The sequence below is a fragment of the Muscardinus avellanarius genome (assembly GCF_963383645.1).
Source record: "Muscardinus avellanarius genome assembly, chromosome: 6".
NCBI lineage: Eukaryota > Metazoa > Chordata > Mammalia > Rodentia > Gliridae > Muscardinus > Muscardinus avellanarius.
Genome location: NC_137791.1, coordinates 70,129,653 through 70,147,384, shown reverse-complemented (window position 1 = coordinate 70,147,384; position 17,732 = coordinate 70,129,653). Strand labels below are relative to the sequence as shown.

General features: G+C 42.2%; 1 protein-coding gene across 1 annotated transcript in view; it reads left to right on the top strand.

Annotated features, from left to right (window-relative positions):
• GPAT3 (glycerol-3-phosphate acyltransferase 3) overlaps nt 1-17,732 on the top strand; it is a gene marked incomplete at both ends in the record, with an annotated part of 85,192 nt that overhangs the window by 58,372 nt on the left and 9,088 nt on the right. Inside the window, 5 exons of the mRNA XM_080697744.1 lie at nt 4,433-4,703; nt 9,078-9,152; nt 9,709-9,798; nt 12,844-12,937; nt 17,115-17,230. Of these exons, the coding sequence (XP_080553870.1) occupies nt 4,433-4,703; nt 9,078-9,152; nt 9,709-9,798; nt 12,844-12,937; nt 17,115-17,230 (646 nt within the window). The remainder of the gene's footprint in view (nt 1-4,432; nt 4,704-9,077; nt 9,153-9,708; nt 9,799-12,843; nt 12,938-17,114; nt 17,231-17,732) is intronic.

The window sequence follows — 17,732 nt, the reverse complement described above, 5'->3', positions numbered from 1 at the left end:
TAAACTATCATTAACCAAGGTAAAGGAAGAGGGAAAGTAGAAATAATTCCCCAAAGATCTTAAAGAAAACAACTCATCTCTACGGTACCGAGCAGCAGTTTACAACTCTTACGTTAGGAACTAATCTTCTGACCTATCCTTTACACATTAGGCGCCTTTTCCAACTAACCTCAGGTGTCTTCCATCTATGGTGGCGGATTAGGAGAGGGAGTCGAATCAGGACCAGCCCGATTCTCTAACTTGCTTACACTAAAAAATATCCTCCTTAATGGAGCCCCCTTTGATCGGGGAAAATACAGCGCTGTCCCTCGCTTTTCCGCGAGCCTCGCTTATCCGCGAGCCTTATTTACTCCTATCTTGTCGAATCAGGACCAGCCCGATTCTCTAACCTACCTACACTAAAAAATATCCTCCTTAATGGAGCCCCCTTTGATCGGGGAAAATACAGCGCTGTCCCTCGCTTTTCCGCGAGCCTCGCTTATCCGCGAGCCTTATTTACCTCCTTAATGGAGCCCCCTTTGATCGGGGAAAATAACCCTCCGTAAACGGAGCCTCCTCCTCCCTTTTCGGAGTCAAGGAGTACTTACCAGCCGGCTGCCCTGGACTGCCGAGGTTCTGATCAAAGCGAAGCTCCCCGTACGGGCCACCACTTGTCGCGCGCAGTGACGACTCTTACACGATCTTCCTCAAGCAGTTTTATTACCCCAGGTTCTTGTACAGTTACCATTCCTCTTTAATGCTCTCTCAACGCCCTCTCAGGTAAAAACAACATCAGTCTTCTATCCTCTCCCTCATCACTCCACCAACCCTCTTCCGTGGCACTCTACGTCTCTGCTGCAGCACACACCGGTCACAGTGGTGGCTTTGTGAACATGTCCGTCCCAGCTCGGAGCCCGGAGCAGTCCGCCAAGGAACTGCTCTTCCTGTCCACCAACCCTCTTAGCTCCTTCTCCTTCCTTTTTCCCGCTAGGGCATGCGCGCTTTTTAACCTTCTCCTGGGCGGGCAGGTGGTAGCACGAGGCGTTGCATCACTAATTATCCGTAAGGCGCCTGATAGGGCTCACTGCGCAGGCTCAGGGCACCGCCAGCCTCGTGAGCCTCGTGACTTGGCTGCAAGCCCAGGCGCCATCTTGAGTCCATGCTGGCAACAAGCCTGGGTGCCACCTCGGTCCTGCCGAGTGGGCCCCGACAGCCTTGGACCTATAATCCTCTGTGCCTCAGCCTCCCAAGCACTGGGGTAACAGATGCGCACAGCCACACACAGTTTATTGCTGTAATTCTTAAGGTGTTTAGATAATTAGTTTTGCATGTGGGGTGACAAAACAGCTCTCCAAAAAAAATCCTAAATCTGAAATCATGAAATATTAGCCTTGCAAGGAAGCTAAACAATTTCCCACTTTTTCATTTTGTAAAAGATCCATATATGATGGAGTTAGTCCAAGTTGTCTTTTCTTTCTCCTCCAGTGCACCAGGCTGCTGTTCCTCCAAAAAACCAAAAGAAAAACAAAAAATAGAAATATTCCAAGTCATCCTATTAATACACATAAACTTCTCTTGGAGGTGTCAATAATCCTCCACTTTCCTCAGTGATTTCCTGGTAAACTGGCAGGTTAAACAATTGCGAGGGGATGTTCTTTCAGGGATGTTACATCTTCATCTTCACCACAAAGGGAAGGGAGTCTTCTTTGTGACCAAATGTAGTCAGTAAATCCCTTTGTGACACACCCCAGAGGAACCAATGAATGGGCATATCCTGCACTGTATAGATAACTACTCTTGATTCTTTTTTTTTTTTTTTTTTTTTTTGCGGGTCTGGGGATGGAACCCAGGGGCATTCTACCTCGAGCTACATCCCCAACCCTATTTTTTATTCTTTATTTTGAAACAGGGTCTCACTGAGTTGCGGAGGGCCACACTAAGTAGTAGCTGAGGCTGTCTGTGAACCGCGTCCTCCGGTCTCAGCCTCCCAAACACTGGGATTACAGGTGTGCGCCCCCACGCCCTGCTCTACTCTTGACTCTTTGCACACTTTGTTATTCACATTGAGTACTTAGAACTGGGTGGCAATAGTCATTTTTCAATTTATAAAAAAAAATGTATGCTGCTTTAAAGAATCTTTGAATTATTCTTTCTTCCTTTCTTTCTCTCTCTCTGAGTGGGGCGGGGGTAGAATCCAGGAGCATTCTATCAATGATCTGTACCCACAGACCTTTATATTTTTTATTTTGAAGCAGGGTCTCTCTCTAAGTTCCTGTGCCGTGGCCTAGAACTTACAATCCTCATGTCTCAGTTTCCCACGTACTGAGATCACAGAGGTACACAATTGTGTCCAGCTTGAATCATTTTCTCTATTAAAAATGCAATATCACAGCTGGGCATGGTGGCACAGGCTTGTAATCCCAGTAGTTGGAAGGCTGAGACAGGAGGATTAGAGGTTCAAGAACAGCCTCAGCAAGTACTGAGACTCTCAGCAACCTAGTGAGACCTTGTTTCAAAACAAAAAGTAAAAAGGGCTGGGAGTGTAGTTCGGAGGTAGAATGCCCCTGAGTTCAAACCCTAGTAACACACACACAGCCCTCTCCTAACAAAACTCCCAGTATCGTTAAAGATTCTCAATCTTTATCTGAATAAGGAATATGTACTTGAGCAAAAGAAGAAATACAATATCACTATGGAAGAGAAAAATCGAATCCCATTGCCAAAGATAACCGTGTAATGTTTTCTTCTTGATGTTTTCCCGTGTATATGTATTTCATAGAGTGTAACTATGGTTTAAGGTTCTGCTTTTAACAGTGTTATCTTAATTAATGGATGTATTATGCATATTATCTGGATCAATTATAATAAAGTATACTACACTGAAAGAACTCTCTTCTTATGACAGATTGCTAGAACTGTAATTATTAATCATCAGCAAAACTATTTTTAGTTTTTTCATGACAAGCCAATTTTTAAACCAGTTGCTAGTAGTCCCACACTCATTAACGGAGTGTGAATGTACCTGTATCATTTCAGTGATTGAACTTTAACATGAAATGAAAGTATTTATGTTGCTTATATAAATCCAGTTCACAAACTTTGCTTACTCTTTTGCAGGAGCCCGTGTTTCTCTTATTAAATATTTTTTTATACATGAAAACAATGTGGAGGCGCATGCCTGTAATCCTAATATTGGGGAGGAAAATCTCATGTTCTAGATCAGCCTCACCACTTTATCAAAGCTCTTGTTCCAAAATAAAAAGTAGAAAGGGCTGGGGGTGTAGCTTGGAGGTAGAACACTTTTTTGTTCAACCCCCAGTACCACAAAAGAGAAAAAGAAAAAAAGTCTTTGTCATTTGCGGTAAAGATCATCTGTCATTTTGCTTGCTTTTTAAATTGGGATTTCTATAGGGGAGAGAACCAAAATCTTATTTTCATGTGGTTTAGCTCTATATCTAGGAAGATTGTTTCTGTGAGCTCTTTTGCTAATAATATCATTAGAAATAAATTTTCATGGCATTATAAGAAAAGACATATGTTCAAAAATGGCTCAGCAAGGCGATATTACTTTTAGCAAAGAGGGATCCTGCCACCAGTAAAGTCAGATGTCCAAGAACACCAAACCAGAAGATCACTGGGTCTTTTATTGGTAGCTTCTGTGCTGTTCTTCTATTGGTGGAGCATAGCGTCACACTCTTCATGCCATTGGCTAGAGGGCATGCCGGGAGAGGGACTGGCGTTTGCAATGTCCAGGACATGCTGACTTTACAAAAGAATAGGAGTGCGTGCTAGGTTACAAAATGTGTCTTTACAAAGTGGAGCTTATGTCAAGCTATTCCTTTGGGGGGGGGAAGCTCTATGTTCTCACACTATAAGAGGAGGAAATTTAAGCAAAAGGGATGGGGAGAACAAAATTTCCTCCATAATTAATTGAAAACATCTAATAGAGGCCATTTCTGGTAGCGCAGTGATTTCAGCTCTCTTCCTGCTGCGGTTGCTGGTCACTCCTCTCCCCCGCTTTCCCCTCCTCTTCTCTACTGGGGATTGAACCCAGCGGTGCTTTACCTGAGTTATACCCCCACCATATTCATTCATTCATTCATTCATTCATTCGTGCATTCATTCATTCATTCATTCATTCATGTATTCATTTTGTGGTCCCGAGAATTGAACCCAGAGGCATTCTACCTCAGAGCTATACGTACTCTGCAGCCCTTCGTTTATTTTTTTGTTTTGAATATGCGACCCTCCAACTTAGCCTCCCAAGCATTGGGATTATAGGTATGGCTCACTGCACTGAGCATAATTGTTGGTGTCTTATTTCTGGAATCTTCACATCACCCATTAAACTTGTTGTTTTTTTTTTTTTTATTCTTAACAGTAAATGTTGTTCCTTTGGTTAGTTGTTGTTCTTCCTGTGGCATTTTCTCATGTCCTGATGCTTTCTTTTAAGGTATTATCCAAAGAGATGAGTCACCCATGGAAAAAGGGCTCTCTGGTCTGCGCGGAAGGGACTTTGAGCTGTCTGACGTGTTTTATTTCTCCAAGAAGGGATTGGAAGCCATTGTGGAGGATGAAGTGACCCAGAGGTTCTCCTCAGAGGAGCTAGTGTCATGGAATCTCCTCACACGAACCAATGTAAATTTCCAGTACATCAGTCCTCGGCTCACTATGGTGTGGGTGCTGGGCGTCATAGTACGCTACTGTGTCTTACTCCCTCTGAGGTAAGTTGCCTGCCGTAGAATCGGATGGTCTAATCATTGAGCTTTCTTTTTTCATCACACGTGTGTTGGCCACATAGACTTCTTTCTTTATTAATGGGCACAATGTGATTATAGGTATCCACCTGTCATCCCTGTACTTGGGAAGTTGAAACAGGAAGATCACAGATTGGAGACAATCCTCAGCAACTTAGCGAGGCCCTCAATGACTTACTGAAGTCCTGTTTCAAAATAATAATAATAAAAAAAACCCAGAGGGATGTGGGTGTAGCTCAGAGGTAGAATACCTCTGGGTTCAATTCCCAATATCAAAGAAATGTTATGGTACTAATTCTACCCCTTCCCACTAAGGAAGCACCACCACATGTGGCCTCTACAGGAGTATATTAATCTATTCTTTTTTACATTTTTTTCCTCCAAAGGAAAAAATGTGTGTGTGTGTGTGTGTGTGTGTGTGTGTGTGTGTGTGTTCAGAATTCAGAATCTATTTTATAATCAGCATCTACTTTGTTACTACAGTCATCGATAATTTGAGTGAATAATTAAAATGAATAGAAAGGGAGGTTAGAAGAAGAGAAATGATTTATAGTTTCACATTTACCTGCATGCCAACCTTTCCTTTGCTGGTCTGAAATACTTCTTAGTTGCTCAAGAGAGAAAATGTTCTAGAGAGTGGCTTTCTTTTTTTTTTTTTTTTTTTTTTTTGTTTTGGTGGTACTGGGGTTCCTGGAAGCCCTTCTATCTCCGGGCTACACTCCCAGACCTATTTTTACATTTTTATTTGGAAACAGGGTCTCCTAAACCAGCGCGCGCGGCTGGCTTCGAACCTGCGCGATCCTCCTGTCTCTGCCTCCCAAGCGCGGGGATTACAAGCGTGCGCCACCACGCCCGGCTTTAGAGAGTGGCTTTCATATGGAGGAAGCCACTCGGAAGGATGAGTTTGCTCTATTCAATTCCATTTTGATCACTCATGCCTCTTACTAAAAGTTCCCCCCTGGGTCCCCTTTCGCTTCTTGGCGGAAGTGCCTTTTTAAGAAGAGGAGCCTGAGCCAGGCATGGTGGCGCACACTTGTAACCCAGCATTTGGGAGGCTGAGGCAGGAGGATCATAGTTTGTGGCCAGCCTCAGATACTTAGTGAGGCCCTCTGCAACTCAGTGAGACCCGGTTTCAAAATAAAGAATAAAAAAAAAAAAAAAAGGGCTAAAGGTATAGCTTGGAGGTAGAATGCCACTGAGTTCCATCCCCAGTACCACCAAAAAAAAAAAAAAAAGTCAACCTGAAGCTTTACTGGAACAAAAGCATAGAAGGCATTGGGCTCCGCGATGGAGCTGCAGGTGGCCAAGACCTCCTTGGCACAGCCGTGACAGGGAGCAGGGAGCAGGCCCGTGCACCGGCTGCAGCACTTGTCATTTTGCTTCATTTGTCATTTTGCTTCACTTCCCCGGACTTGGCCTTGGCACAGGAGTTGAAACCTCATATCCCTAGAGTTGCCTGCACTTGCCTCATTCAGATTTATTATAGCGGAAGACATTGCTTAAGCACAGATCCCCAAGAAGTTCTTTCAGTTTTCTTTTGCTCAAGTTGCTGATGTCCTGAGATTGGAGCAGAGTGTGGCTTTCGGCAATCACTTGCACTATGAGAGCAAAGTGAAATTCAAGTTTCACATATGCTTCTGCTTGACCCTTAAACCAGTGCTCCCAAAGTGGGGTTCCTATAACTCTGGGGAGGTTCATGACTATCCATTGGCATATAAGAAGGAAATACTATAACTTTTATTTACTTATTTTTTTTTACTTTTTATTTTTATTTTTTGGTGGTACTGGGGTTCCTGGAAGCCCTTCTACCTCCGGGCTACACTCCCAGACCTATTTTATATTTTATTTGGAAACAGGGTCTCTTAAGCCAGCGCAGCTGGCTTCAAACCAGCGCGATCCTCCTGTCTCCGCCTCCCAAGCACGGGGATTACAAGCATGTGCCACCACGCCCGGCTATAACTTTTATTTAATAGAGGCCTTTATCCGCTTTGTAATTAGAGTTTCTATTTTATTCCAAAAAAGAAATGAAACTTCAGTAAAGCTTAGATTAGTTTCTGCACATGAGTTAGGCAGTGTATGTTTCTTTTTTTGGGTGGACACTGGGGTTTGAACCCAGGGACATTATACCTCTGAGCAACACCCCCAGCCCTACTTTTTATTCTTTATTTTGAAATAAGTTCAGAGGGCCTCACTGAGTAGCTGAGGCCAGCCGGGAACCTCAGTCCTGTCTCAGCCTCTCAAGAACTGGGATTACAAGTGTGCACCACCATGCCCAGCTGCGTGTTGGCTCATTTTAACTAGGAATTTTTGGCCTATTAATTGAACAAATTAAGTTTCGATTGTTTTGAACCCAATTGTTAAACACATTCTAATGCAGCCCCTTCTATTATGTAAGAGTGAATGGTTCTCATTAGGTCAAAGTGACAAAGCATTATTCAAAACTTTTGCATAATTAGTAGATGAAATTAAACAATTATTTGATTACTGTATGAGTGACTAACATGAAAATATAGCATCTAAAGATGGCATCCATTTGTTACGTCAAAAGATGCTGCCAGCCAAGCATGGTGGCGCACGCTTGTAATCCCATCATTTGGGAGGCTGAGACAGAAGGATCATGGTTCGAGGCCAGCCTCAGCTATTTAGTGAGGCCCTTTGCAACTCAGTGAGACCCTGTTTCAAAGTAAAGAATAAAAAAATAAGGCTCAGGGTGTAGCTTGGAGGTAGAATGCCCCCGTGTCGCATCCCCAGTACCACCAAAAAAAAAAAAAAAGTTGCCAGGTGTGGTTGCACACTTGTAGTCCCAGTACTTGGGAGGCTGAGACAGGAGGATCACAGGTTCACAGTCAGCCTCAGCTACTTAGTGAGGCTCTCTGTAATTCAGTGAGATACTGTTTCAAAATAAAGAATAAAAAATAAGGCTGGGGGTCTAGCTCAGAGGTAGAATACCCCTGGGTTCAATCCCCAGTTCTGAGGGGGAAAAATAGATGTTAAATTGAGACTTTTACCAAGGCATTCATGGTTGAATCATTTACTCTTGCCAGGCGTGGTGGCACATGTAATTCCAGCAATTGGAAGTCTGAGACAAAAGGATTATAGGTTCGAGGACAGCCTCAGCAAGTAGTGAGACCCTGTTTCCAAATAAAAATTTTAAAAAATGGGGCAGGGGGTATGTAGCTCAGAGGTAGAATGCCCCTCGATTTGGTTCAACTCTAGTAACACACACACACACACACACACACACACACACACACACATCTTTGCTCTTGCTCAAAATATCAATTATAAATAATATAATAAATATAATGAGTTTTGCTGGGCACAGTGGGCATGCCTGTAATTCTAGTACTTGTGATGGTGAGACAGAAGGGTCCCAGTTCTCACCAACTTAGCAAAATAGGAGAATTGCAGGCCGATCTTACTAATTTAGCAAGATTCTCAGCAAGTCAGACCCTGTTTCAAAATAAATAAATTGGAGCCGGGCGTGGTGGCGCATGCTTGTAATCCCAGTACTTGGGAGGCTGAGACAGAAGGATCACACAGGTTTGAAGCCAGCCTCAGCTACTTAGTGAGGCCCTCAGCAACTTAGTGAGACCTTGTTTTCAAATAAAATATAAAATGGTTGCAAAGAGCCTCACTAAGTAGCTGAAAATAGGTCTGGGAGCATAGCCCGGAGGTAGAAAGCCTCTGGGTTCAACCCCCAGTACCACCACCAAAAATAAAATAAAATAAAATAAAAATAAATAAATAAATAAAAAACATAAGTTGGGAGACAGGATGATGGGACATGCCTATGATAGTCTTAATAGTCGGAAGGCTGAGACAGGAGCATCGCAGGTTCAAAGCCAGCCTCAGCAACTTAGTGAGGCCCTCAGCAACTTGGTGAGACCCTGTTTCCAAATAAAAAATAAAATGGACTGCAATCTTCCTCTCTCAGCCTCCCAAATACTAGGATTACAGACATACACCATCAGGCCCGGCTAGATTTACCAATTTTTTTTCTTTTTTTCTTTTTTTTTTTTATTGTGGTACTGGGGATGGAACCCATCCAGGGCCATTCTACCTCCAAGCTACACCCCCAGATGTATGGTCTCACTGAGTTGCAAAGAGCCTCGCTAAGTAGCTGAAGCTGTCCGCAAACCACGATCCTCCATCTCAGTCTCCTGAATGCCGGATTACAAACGTGAGCCACTCAACTGGCCACCGGATTTTTTAATAGCTGCATCACATCGTGTAATGTGGAAGCTTTCCAAACATTCCTTACCGCTTCATTAATTCTGAACATTTCGGTTATTTCTCCCGTTTGACGGATGTCCAATTGTTTCTTCTTTTCTTTTTTAGGGTCACTCTGGCTTTCATTGGTATGGGTTTGCTGATTTTAGGAACTACGCTGGTTGGGCAGCTGCCAGACAGCAGGTGAAATGTTTCTTTCCATCCAGCCATAAAATAGGACTCTCCTTTTTCCTACCTGTGTCTACAAAGAGAGTATTGGTTTAGTTCTTGCATGTTGTACTAGATTTATTGTTTCGACCCACTTACTAGAATTCTGCTCACTTCATCTTCATGGCTTTATTTGATTTTCCACCATACTTCAATATAAACTGAAAGAAATATTTCTTTCGGAGGAGAAATGGAGGAAACAAAAGTAAATGGACCAAGGAACATAAAAAAAAGAGTCATATATTTGCAGACTCTGAAGCCTGGGATCAAAGAATGCCCAGCTTTTTTTTGGTTTTGGAATTTATCATAGTCTAAGAGGTTGGCAGCTCCTTTCCACTAGAGTTTTTGCCCAAACTCCTTGGTAAACTTTTGCAGTCTAAAACCAAATGCATGGATGAGACTGTAAGAATCCCATTGTGCTTGTTCAGTAGAATAAAACACAGGATGCTGTGTGAACCAGCGCATTCAGGCTGTGGACTGTTTCTGAGGCGTGCCCATCACTGCACAATAAGATCATTTCTTTTTTCTTCAGGCTCAAAAATTGGCTGAGTGAATTGGTGCATCTGACCTGCTGCCGGATCTGTGTGCGCTCCCTGTCTGGTACCGTTCATTATCATAACAAGTGAGTGTGTGCAGACTTAGTGCCTGCCCCTTCCCAGGTAAATCCAGCAGTGGGCGGAGTCTGAGTACCTCCAAACACTAAAAAGCAGTCTGCTGGCAGAAGGAATGCGACATTAAAAATGTAACCAGTCCTTCTTCCTTCCTTGCTTCCTTCCTTCCTCCCAGTAAGGATTGTATTCAGGGGTATTCTACCACTGAGCTATATCTCCAGTAATTAATGAATTAAATTAGTTAATTTCTAGTATGGAGGAATTGAACCCAGGAACATTCTACTTCCAAACTGTACCCCAGGCCTTTAAAAAATTTTTATTATTTATTTATTTATTTTATTTTTTATTTTTTATTTTTGTGTGTGTGTGTGTGTGTGTGTGTGTGTGTGTGTTTGTGTGTTACTGGAGATGGAACCCAGAGGCATTCTACCTTTGGGCTACATCCCCAACCCTGTTTTTTTATTCTTTTTTTATTTTTTATTTTGGTGGTACTGGGGATGGAACTCAGTGGCCTTCTACCTCCGGGCTACACTCTCAGACCTATTTTCTATTTTATTTGGAAACAGGGTCTCTTAAGCCAGCTGAGGCTGGCTTCCACTTGCGCGATCCTCCTGTCTCAGCCTCCCAAGCACGGGGATTACAAGTGTGCGCCACCACGCCCGGCCTTATTTTTTATTCTTTAGTTTGAAATAGTCTCATTGATCTGAAAAGGGCCTCACTAGGTAGCTGAGGCTGTCTGTGAACCACGATCCTTCTGTCTCAGCCTCCCAAATTCTGAGATTACAAGTGTGCACCAACAAGATTACAGGTGTGTGTCACCACACCCAGTAAATGGGCAGTTATGGAGTGTGGGCAAGGCCCTGTGCTTCTCATAGGTCATTCCTATGGCCCGGGCACTGTTATTCCATTCACAGCTGAAGAATAGAAGCTCTGAGGTTTTGTTTTGTTTTTCTTTTGCGGTATTGCCTCTGAGCTACACACCAACCCTGTTTTTTATTCTTTATTTTGAAACGGGGTCTCACTGAGTTGCAAAGGGCCTCACTAAGTAGCTGAGGCTGTCCACAAACCACGATCCTCCTGTATCAGCCTCCCGAATGCTGAAATTACAAGCTTGCGCCACCACACCCGGCTTCAGATTAGTTACTTAGCATCACACGTGAGTAAGTTTCAAAGCCCAGTTTTGAGCCAGGTCTGCTTGATTTAGAAAATGATGAAGGTCAGGGCCCTGTGGTATAGTAGAGTCTGGAGGCCTGCTTTCTAGTCTGTCTTTTAAAATTCCCAACTGGAAAGCTGGGTGTAGAATGCTCCTGAATTCAATCCCTAGTAACACACACACACACACACACACACACACACACACACACACACACACACACACGATTTTGTTTGCCTTTGAATTCCTTTTCTTTTAATTCAATTTTATTTTACTTTTTCAAATATCATCATGTTAAAAGGTCTAGAACATAGCCGGGCATGGTGGTGGATGCTTGTAATCCCAGCGCTTGGGAGGCTGAGACAGGATCACCCAGGTTTGAAACCAGCCTCAGCTACTTAGTGAGGCTCTTAGAAATTAATGAGACCCTGTTTCCAAATAAAATATAAAATAGGTCTGGGAGTGTAGCCCGATGGTAGAAAAGCCCCTGGGTTCCAGCCCCAGTACCACACACACACACACACACACACACACACACACGCAAAAAGGTCTAGAACAAACATCTCCTTTTTTCTTCCTGATAGGGTCTTTGTGTCTTATTTGTAGAAGGGAAACATTTTGGCTTTAACGTGTGTTACATCATACAAGGCACCTTAACGTTTTAAATTATGATTTTACAAGTGAACTGTGAGATTTGAGATGAGGAGTAGAAGAAGATGATATGGCAGAAGTGTGATCAGAGAAGACATCCGCTGTAGAAGGGTGCTTTAATGACATAGAGGGGTGTTTATAATTTATTATAGAATTTCTTCTAATCTTAAGGAAAATATGCTAAAGTCATATATGTATTTGGGTCCCCTCTTCTTGGTCTAGGCCCAAGCATAACTACTTTGCTTTATTGGTGTCAACCACTCAGTGAATTCTAGGGTAAAGATTGGTTACCGACTATGGCCTATAGGCCAGATCTGACCCTCTGGTTTTTGTGGGGTTTTTTTTGTAAATAAGATTTTATTTGGGGTTAAAATAAATGCTTACCTCATTTACCTTTATCTGTGGCTCTCTTTGTTCTATGGCAGTAGAGTAGATTAATTGTGGCAGGGAGCGTCTGCCCTGCAAAACAAAGCTTGTTGTCCTTCACTCTAGGGGGGCTAGAGGAAGGTAGCCACGGTCATTTACTGTGGATCACCATGAAGCCAGTAAAAGGGATACTTAGGAAGCCCAAGATAATATGAAAATGCTTAAGATTAAATAAGCAAAACTTACGAAATACAAAAGGGGAACACAAAGGGTATGACCTGGGCTTCTAACACTACTCTCATCACGCTGCCTGTAGATAGCCTTTTAAAGATGATCCCATGTCCAAACCTTATTCTTTCCCATATAATTTTTTTGGGGGGGACTTGAGGATTGAACACAGGGGCTAGACCCCCAAGCTACACTCCAGCTTTTTTCTAATTTTCTCTCCCTCTCTCTCTCTATTTTTTTTCTTTCTTTCTTTCTTTCTTTCTTTCTTTCTTTCTTTTTTTTTTTGTGGTACTGGGGTTGGAACCCAGGGGCTTTCTACCTCTGGGCTATACTCCCAGACCTATTTCATATTTTATTTGGAAACAGGGTCTCACTAAGTTGCTGAGAGCCTCACTGAGTAGCTGAGGCTGGCTTCAAACCTGTGTGAACCTCCTGTCTCAGGCTCCCAAGTACTGGGATTACAAGCGTGCACCACCACGCCCGGCTTTCTAATGTTTTATTTTATTTTGAAATGGTCTTACTAAATTTTGAGGCAGACCTCAAACCTGTGATCCTCCTGTCTTAGCCTCCCACTTTTAAAAATGTGTCTCCACCGTTTTTTCTGAAGAACAGTGTTTGTGTTCTGATGTTCAGTGTTTACCTTTGTTTATCCCTGCAGGCAGTACAGACCCCAGAAAGGAGGCATCTGTGTGGCCAACCACACCTCTCCAATAGATGTCTTGATCTTGACCACAGATGGATGTTATGCCATGGTAAGGGCAGTTCGGTGCTATGGAGGAAGTAATGGATTTTATGGGTTGCTCAAATTTTTAATTTATTTTATCAATTAGAAAGTACCACTTTAGAAATTTGACTGGGGTATAGTGTTATAGCTATCTAATTAATGTGTTATATTTACATGCGGAACCAATGGTTCAAGAAAATAACCATTAATATTTAAGGTGGTAAAAAATGAACTAAAATGTGTAAATCTTGATAGGACTTTATAAAGTTGACTCCATTATGCTCCTAGAATTGTAGCCAGTGTTTAGTAGCAGTTTCCATTGAAGTCTTCTCTTTTGAGTTGTATAAATCCCCTTGCCAGCCAATTAGTTCTTTCTTCCTTCAGGGAGATACATGCAATTAAAAATATCAAAAAAACAGCTGGCTCTTTAATGAGGCTCCAATTTATACTACATTACCTTTTTCAGAGCTGGTGTTAGAGCCTTAAAGAAAAGGAAAGAGAAAGCAAAACTAACAACAAACCACAAAACCCACAATAAAACTAAACCTCAAAATACCCTTCAAAATACCTATGAATAGGAACCATATTCTGGTGTCTTCAATGTTCTCTTCCTATTGCCTTTACAAACTTGTCAAGATTCCCTGCATCTCCTTTATGTGTCAGGTAAATTCTAGACAGTCGTGGAAGGTTAACTGTTGGTGTGTGGAATAGAATGATTAGAAAAGGGTCCTGGAGGATCTTTTCATGGTCTTGTGGTGGGTGGGGCTTTAGGAAAGGGGAGGTGGATTATATTTTACTAACAGCTGTGGCTAGTGTGCTTTTCTGAGGTTTGAAAGTAAGTGTTTCTTAGTATCTGCTGCAGGCAGCGAGTCACGTGTGGGCGCTGGTGAGAGTATTTGAGCAGCCATGGGTTATGCGATCAGTGTGGGATGGTGGCGGGTGTTGTTGGTTTCTTGATGATGAGGAAGAACCCAGGGCCTCATGGGTGTTAGGCAAAGGCTCTGCTACTGAGCCACATGTCCAGTTTAATGAGATTTTGAAGGCCTTTGTAAAAATTCTTTGTCGTATGCTTAAGTTGTTTAAGATAATAATTCAGATATCCAAGTCTTAGACAATGACAATTTTAACATTCAGCTTCTTTAAATAATGGAGCTCTTTCTGAATCTAAGAAAGTTTTAGTTTACCTTTATGAAGAGACTTATAGGTACTAATGGATTTTCTTCTTTGTGGTGCTGGGGACCCTAGGGCCTCACATTGCTAGGCAAGCACTCTACTCCTAAGCTGCATCCTGGGTCTGAATTGGTGGTTCTTGATTTTCTTTAGGTTAGTAATCAGTTGATAGTTATGTACCTTTTAAAATAGATGTATGTCATACAGACAGTGTTCTGTATAATTTTAGTGTTCATAGATCCCCCTAAAGCTCATCTGGGGATCTTCATGTTAACAGCCTCAGTAGACCACACTTTCCTGGGCATAATCATCTTTGTATTTATGTGAACAAACTTTTTCACATACAATGAATTTGGCCCTCCCTGCAATCCAGTGAGGCTAGGATTGGGATTTTATTTATTTATTTATTTATTTTATGGTGCTGGGGATTGAACCCAATGATATTCTACCTCTAAGCTACATCCCCAGCCCTGTTTTTTTTTTTTTTTTTTTTTTTTTTTTTTTTTTTTAATTTTGCAATAGGGTCTTGCTAAGTTTCTGAGGCTGGCCTTGAACCTTCAATCCTCCTGTCTTAGCCTCTCAAGTACTGGGATTACAGGCATGTGACACCATGCCCAGCAAGACTTAGATTTTATTATAGACGTTATTACAGACGAAGACGCAGAAGCTGAGACAACCATCCTGCCTGTCTCAGTCCTTCCTGTGCTGTGATGACAGAATGCCAGAGGCTAAATTGATAATGAACTTATAATGAATAGTCCTAAATCAAGACTGCTGGCAAGTGCCTTCTTGCTGTGTCATCATATGGTAGAAAGTGAAAGGGCCAAGAATGCAGGAGAGCAGACAAGCGATTTTTTGTTTTGCTCCTTTCTATTAATTTTGAAATAGTTTCAAGCTTACATTCAGAGCTGCATTGGTGAGTATAACACAGGACGCTTATACTCCTTTTATCCACATTTATCTGTTGGTAACATGTTGTCTCATTGACTTAATCACTTGGGAACTCAGGTGCTAGCTCTGTTTTACTCTGTATTTAATGTGTATTTCTAATATTATATTGGAAGTCTGAATCTGTGCCAATATATCTAGTTTGTACTGTTCCTCCTTGCTTTCCCTTTTCTTTCCCCCAGTGAAAACCCTAATTCCCAACAACATCATTTGCTCATTTTCTTAATTGTACATCTAAAATAGTTTCAAGCCGGGCGTGGTGGCGCACGCTTGTAATCCCCGCGCTTGGGATGCTGAGGCAGGAGGATCTCACGGGTTCGAAGCCAGCCTCAGCTACTGATTGAGACTCAGCAACTTAGTGAGACCCTGTTTCCAAATAAAGTATAAAATAGGCCTGGGAGTGTAGCCCGGAGGTAGAAAGCCGCTGGGTTCCACCTCTGGTAACACCCAAAAAATAAATAAATAATTTGCTTTGGGTGTACTCATTCAAGTCATCCCCTCATGCCATTTTGGCATGGGGCTGTATTTCTATTTTCTGTATTTCTATCTTTCTAATAAACTTCTTTAAATCTTCAAAATAAAATAAAATAAAATAGTTTCAGCATTGCTTCTTTTTTTTTTATGGTGCTGGGATAGAACCCAGGGGCATTCTACCTCTGAGCTCCACTCCAGCCCCATTTGACTTTTCATTTTGAAACGGGGTCACACTAAGTTGCGGAGGGCCTTGCTAAGGAGCAGAAGCTGGCTGTGAGCCTGGGATCCTCCTCTCTCAGCCCCCCAAGTACCGGGATTACAAGTGCGCACCATGATGCCTGGTGACATCTATTTTACTACAAAAACCAAACGTAGTAGAAGAGTTCAGGGTGCTTTGCCATTCTTGATGCCCCATCCCAAGATGGGGGCGGGCGTATTGTCCGATTCAACTTTTATAAGTTTCTGGAATCTTCCCCTTTCATTCAGCATTATTCTTTTATTTATTTGAAGCACAATTGGATTCATTTGCTTTAACTTGCTCTCAGTTTGTTATCCAAATCTTTTCGAGTTTATTTTTTTATACTTTTATTGGTGCATTATAGTCTAACATCATAATGTCATTCAGAGTAACAATGAAATACACACATTTGGTGTGCTTTCTCTGGCTCCCTCACCACTCCCCCTATTTATTTATTTATTTATTTATTTATTATTTATTTATTTTTGCGGGTCTGGGGATGGAACCCAGGGGCATTCGACCTCTGAGCTACACCCCCTGCCCTATTTTTTATTCCTTATTTTGAAGCCAGGTCTCACTGAGTTGCAGAGGGCCTCACTAAGTAGCTGAGGCTGTCCGCGAACCGCGATCCTCCGGTCTCAGCCTCCCGAATGCTGGGATCACAAGCGTGCGCCACCACGCCCGGCTCCCCTATTATATTTTTTATTTGGAAACAGGATCTCACTAAGTTGCTGAGAGCCTCACTCTCTAAGTAGCTGGAAGGATATTAACATGCTTCCAAATGTCAAAATGAAACTAAGAAGGTCTACTCACAGAAGGGAGAGTACTCACTGATACGGCCTCGTATCAGTGTCGGGTTAGCTGCTGAGTCTTGCTCAATTTGAGGGGCATCAGTAGTATTTCAGCATAGTCTTCATTGTGTTTCTCTAATTGTGACTAAACTAAAGAACCTCTACTTTTCAAAGTTATAGCGTAGCTAGTTGTCCGGTTGCAGTGCTGCATGCCAGCAATCTCAGCTAGTCAGGAAGGTGAGGCAAGAGGATCATAATTTTGAGGCTAGCCTGGGAACCTTAGTGAAACTCTGTCTCCAAATAAAAACTGTTGAGGCTGTAGCGCCTCAATCCCCAATAGGAATTTAAAAAAAAGATTTGCTAGGGTGCAACAACATAATTCAAGGGGCTAATAAAAATATTTTTTGTTTATATTTGTTTTTTTCAGATCCTTTCATCAGACTAAGAATTTCTGTCAGTAGAAGGCAGCCACTCCCATTATTGATCAGAGAATAGAAATTTATTGGTATTTAATAAAAAATAAATAAAGCTTTCTTTGAGTAGTTGTGCCTTTACATTTTTCTCCTTTTTCATGGCCCTTCTAGGTTGGCCAGGTTCACGGCGGATTGTTGGGAATGCTCCAGAGAGCAATGGTCAAGGCTTGTCCACACGTCTGGTTTGAACGCTCAGAAATTAAGGATCGACATCTGGTTACTAAGAGGTAAGCAGTGGGATTACTCAGTATCCATTGGGGCAGCACAAACGTGGATGAATTGGGCCTTCTGGCACAGAGGGTAGAGCCTCACGATGAATTAAAACTAAAACATACAGAATTGTATTTGTAGGTGGATTTTTTTGTAAGTCACTTGGGAAGATTAAAAATAAATTACTTCTGCAGTCATAGGGATACATGATGGGATTAGAAGGCTCAAGTGTCTCCATTGCTATAACTTATGCATAGTCACTATACTAATACTGATGATAGTCTAGTTGCTGAATTCTCAAAGTTTAAAATGACCACCTTAGCTGGGTCTGGTGGTGCAAGCTTCTAATCCCTGTCCTTGGAAGGCTGAGACAGGAGAATCTCAGGTTTGCGGCCAGCCTCAACTACTTAGTGAGACCCTGTCTCAAAAATAAAGATTAAAAAAGAGGGCTGTAGGTGTAGATCAGAGGTAGAATGCCTCTGGGTTTGATTTCCCAAAAAATAATAAAAATGGCTGCTT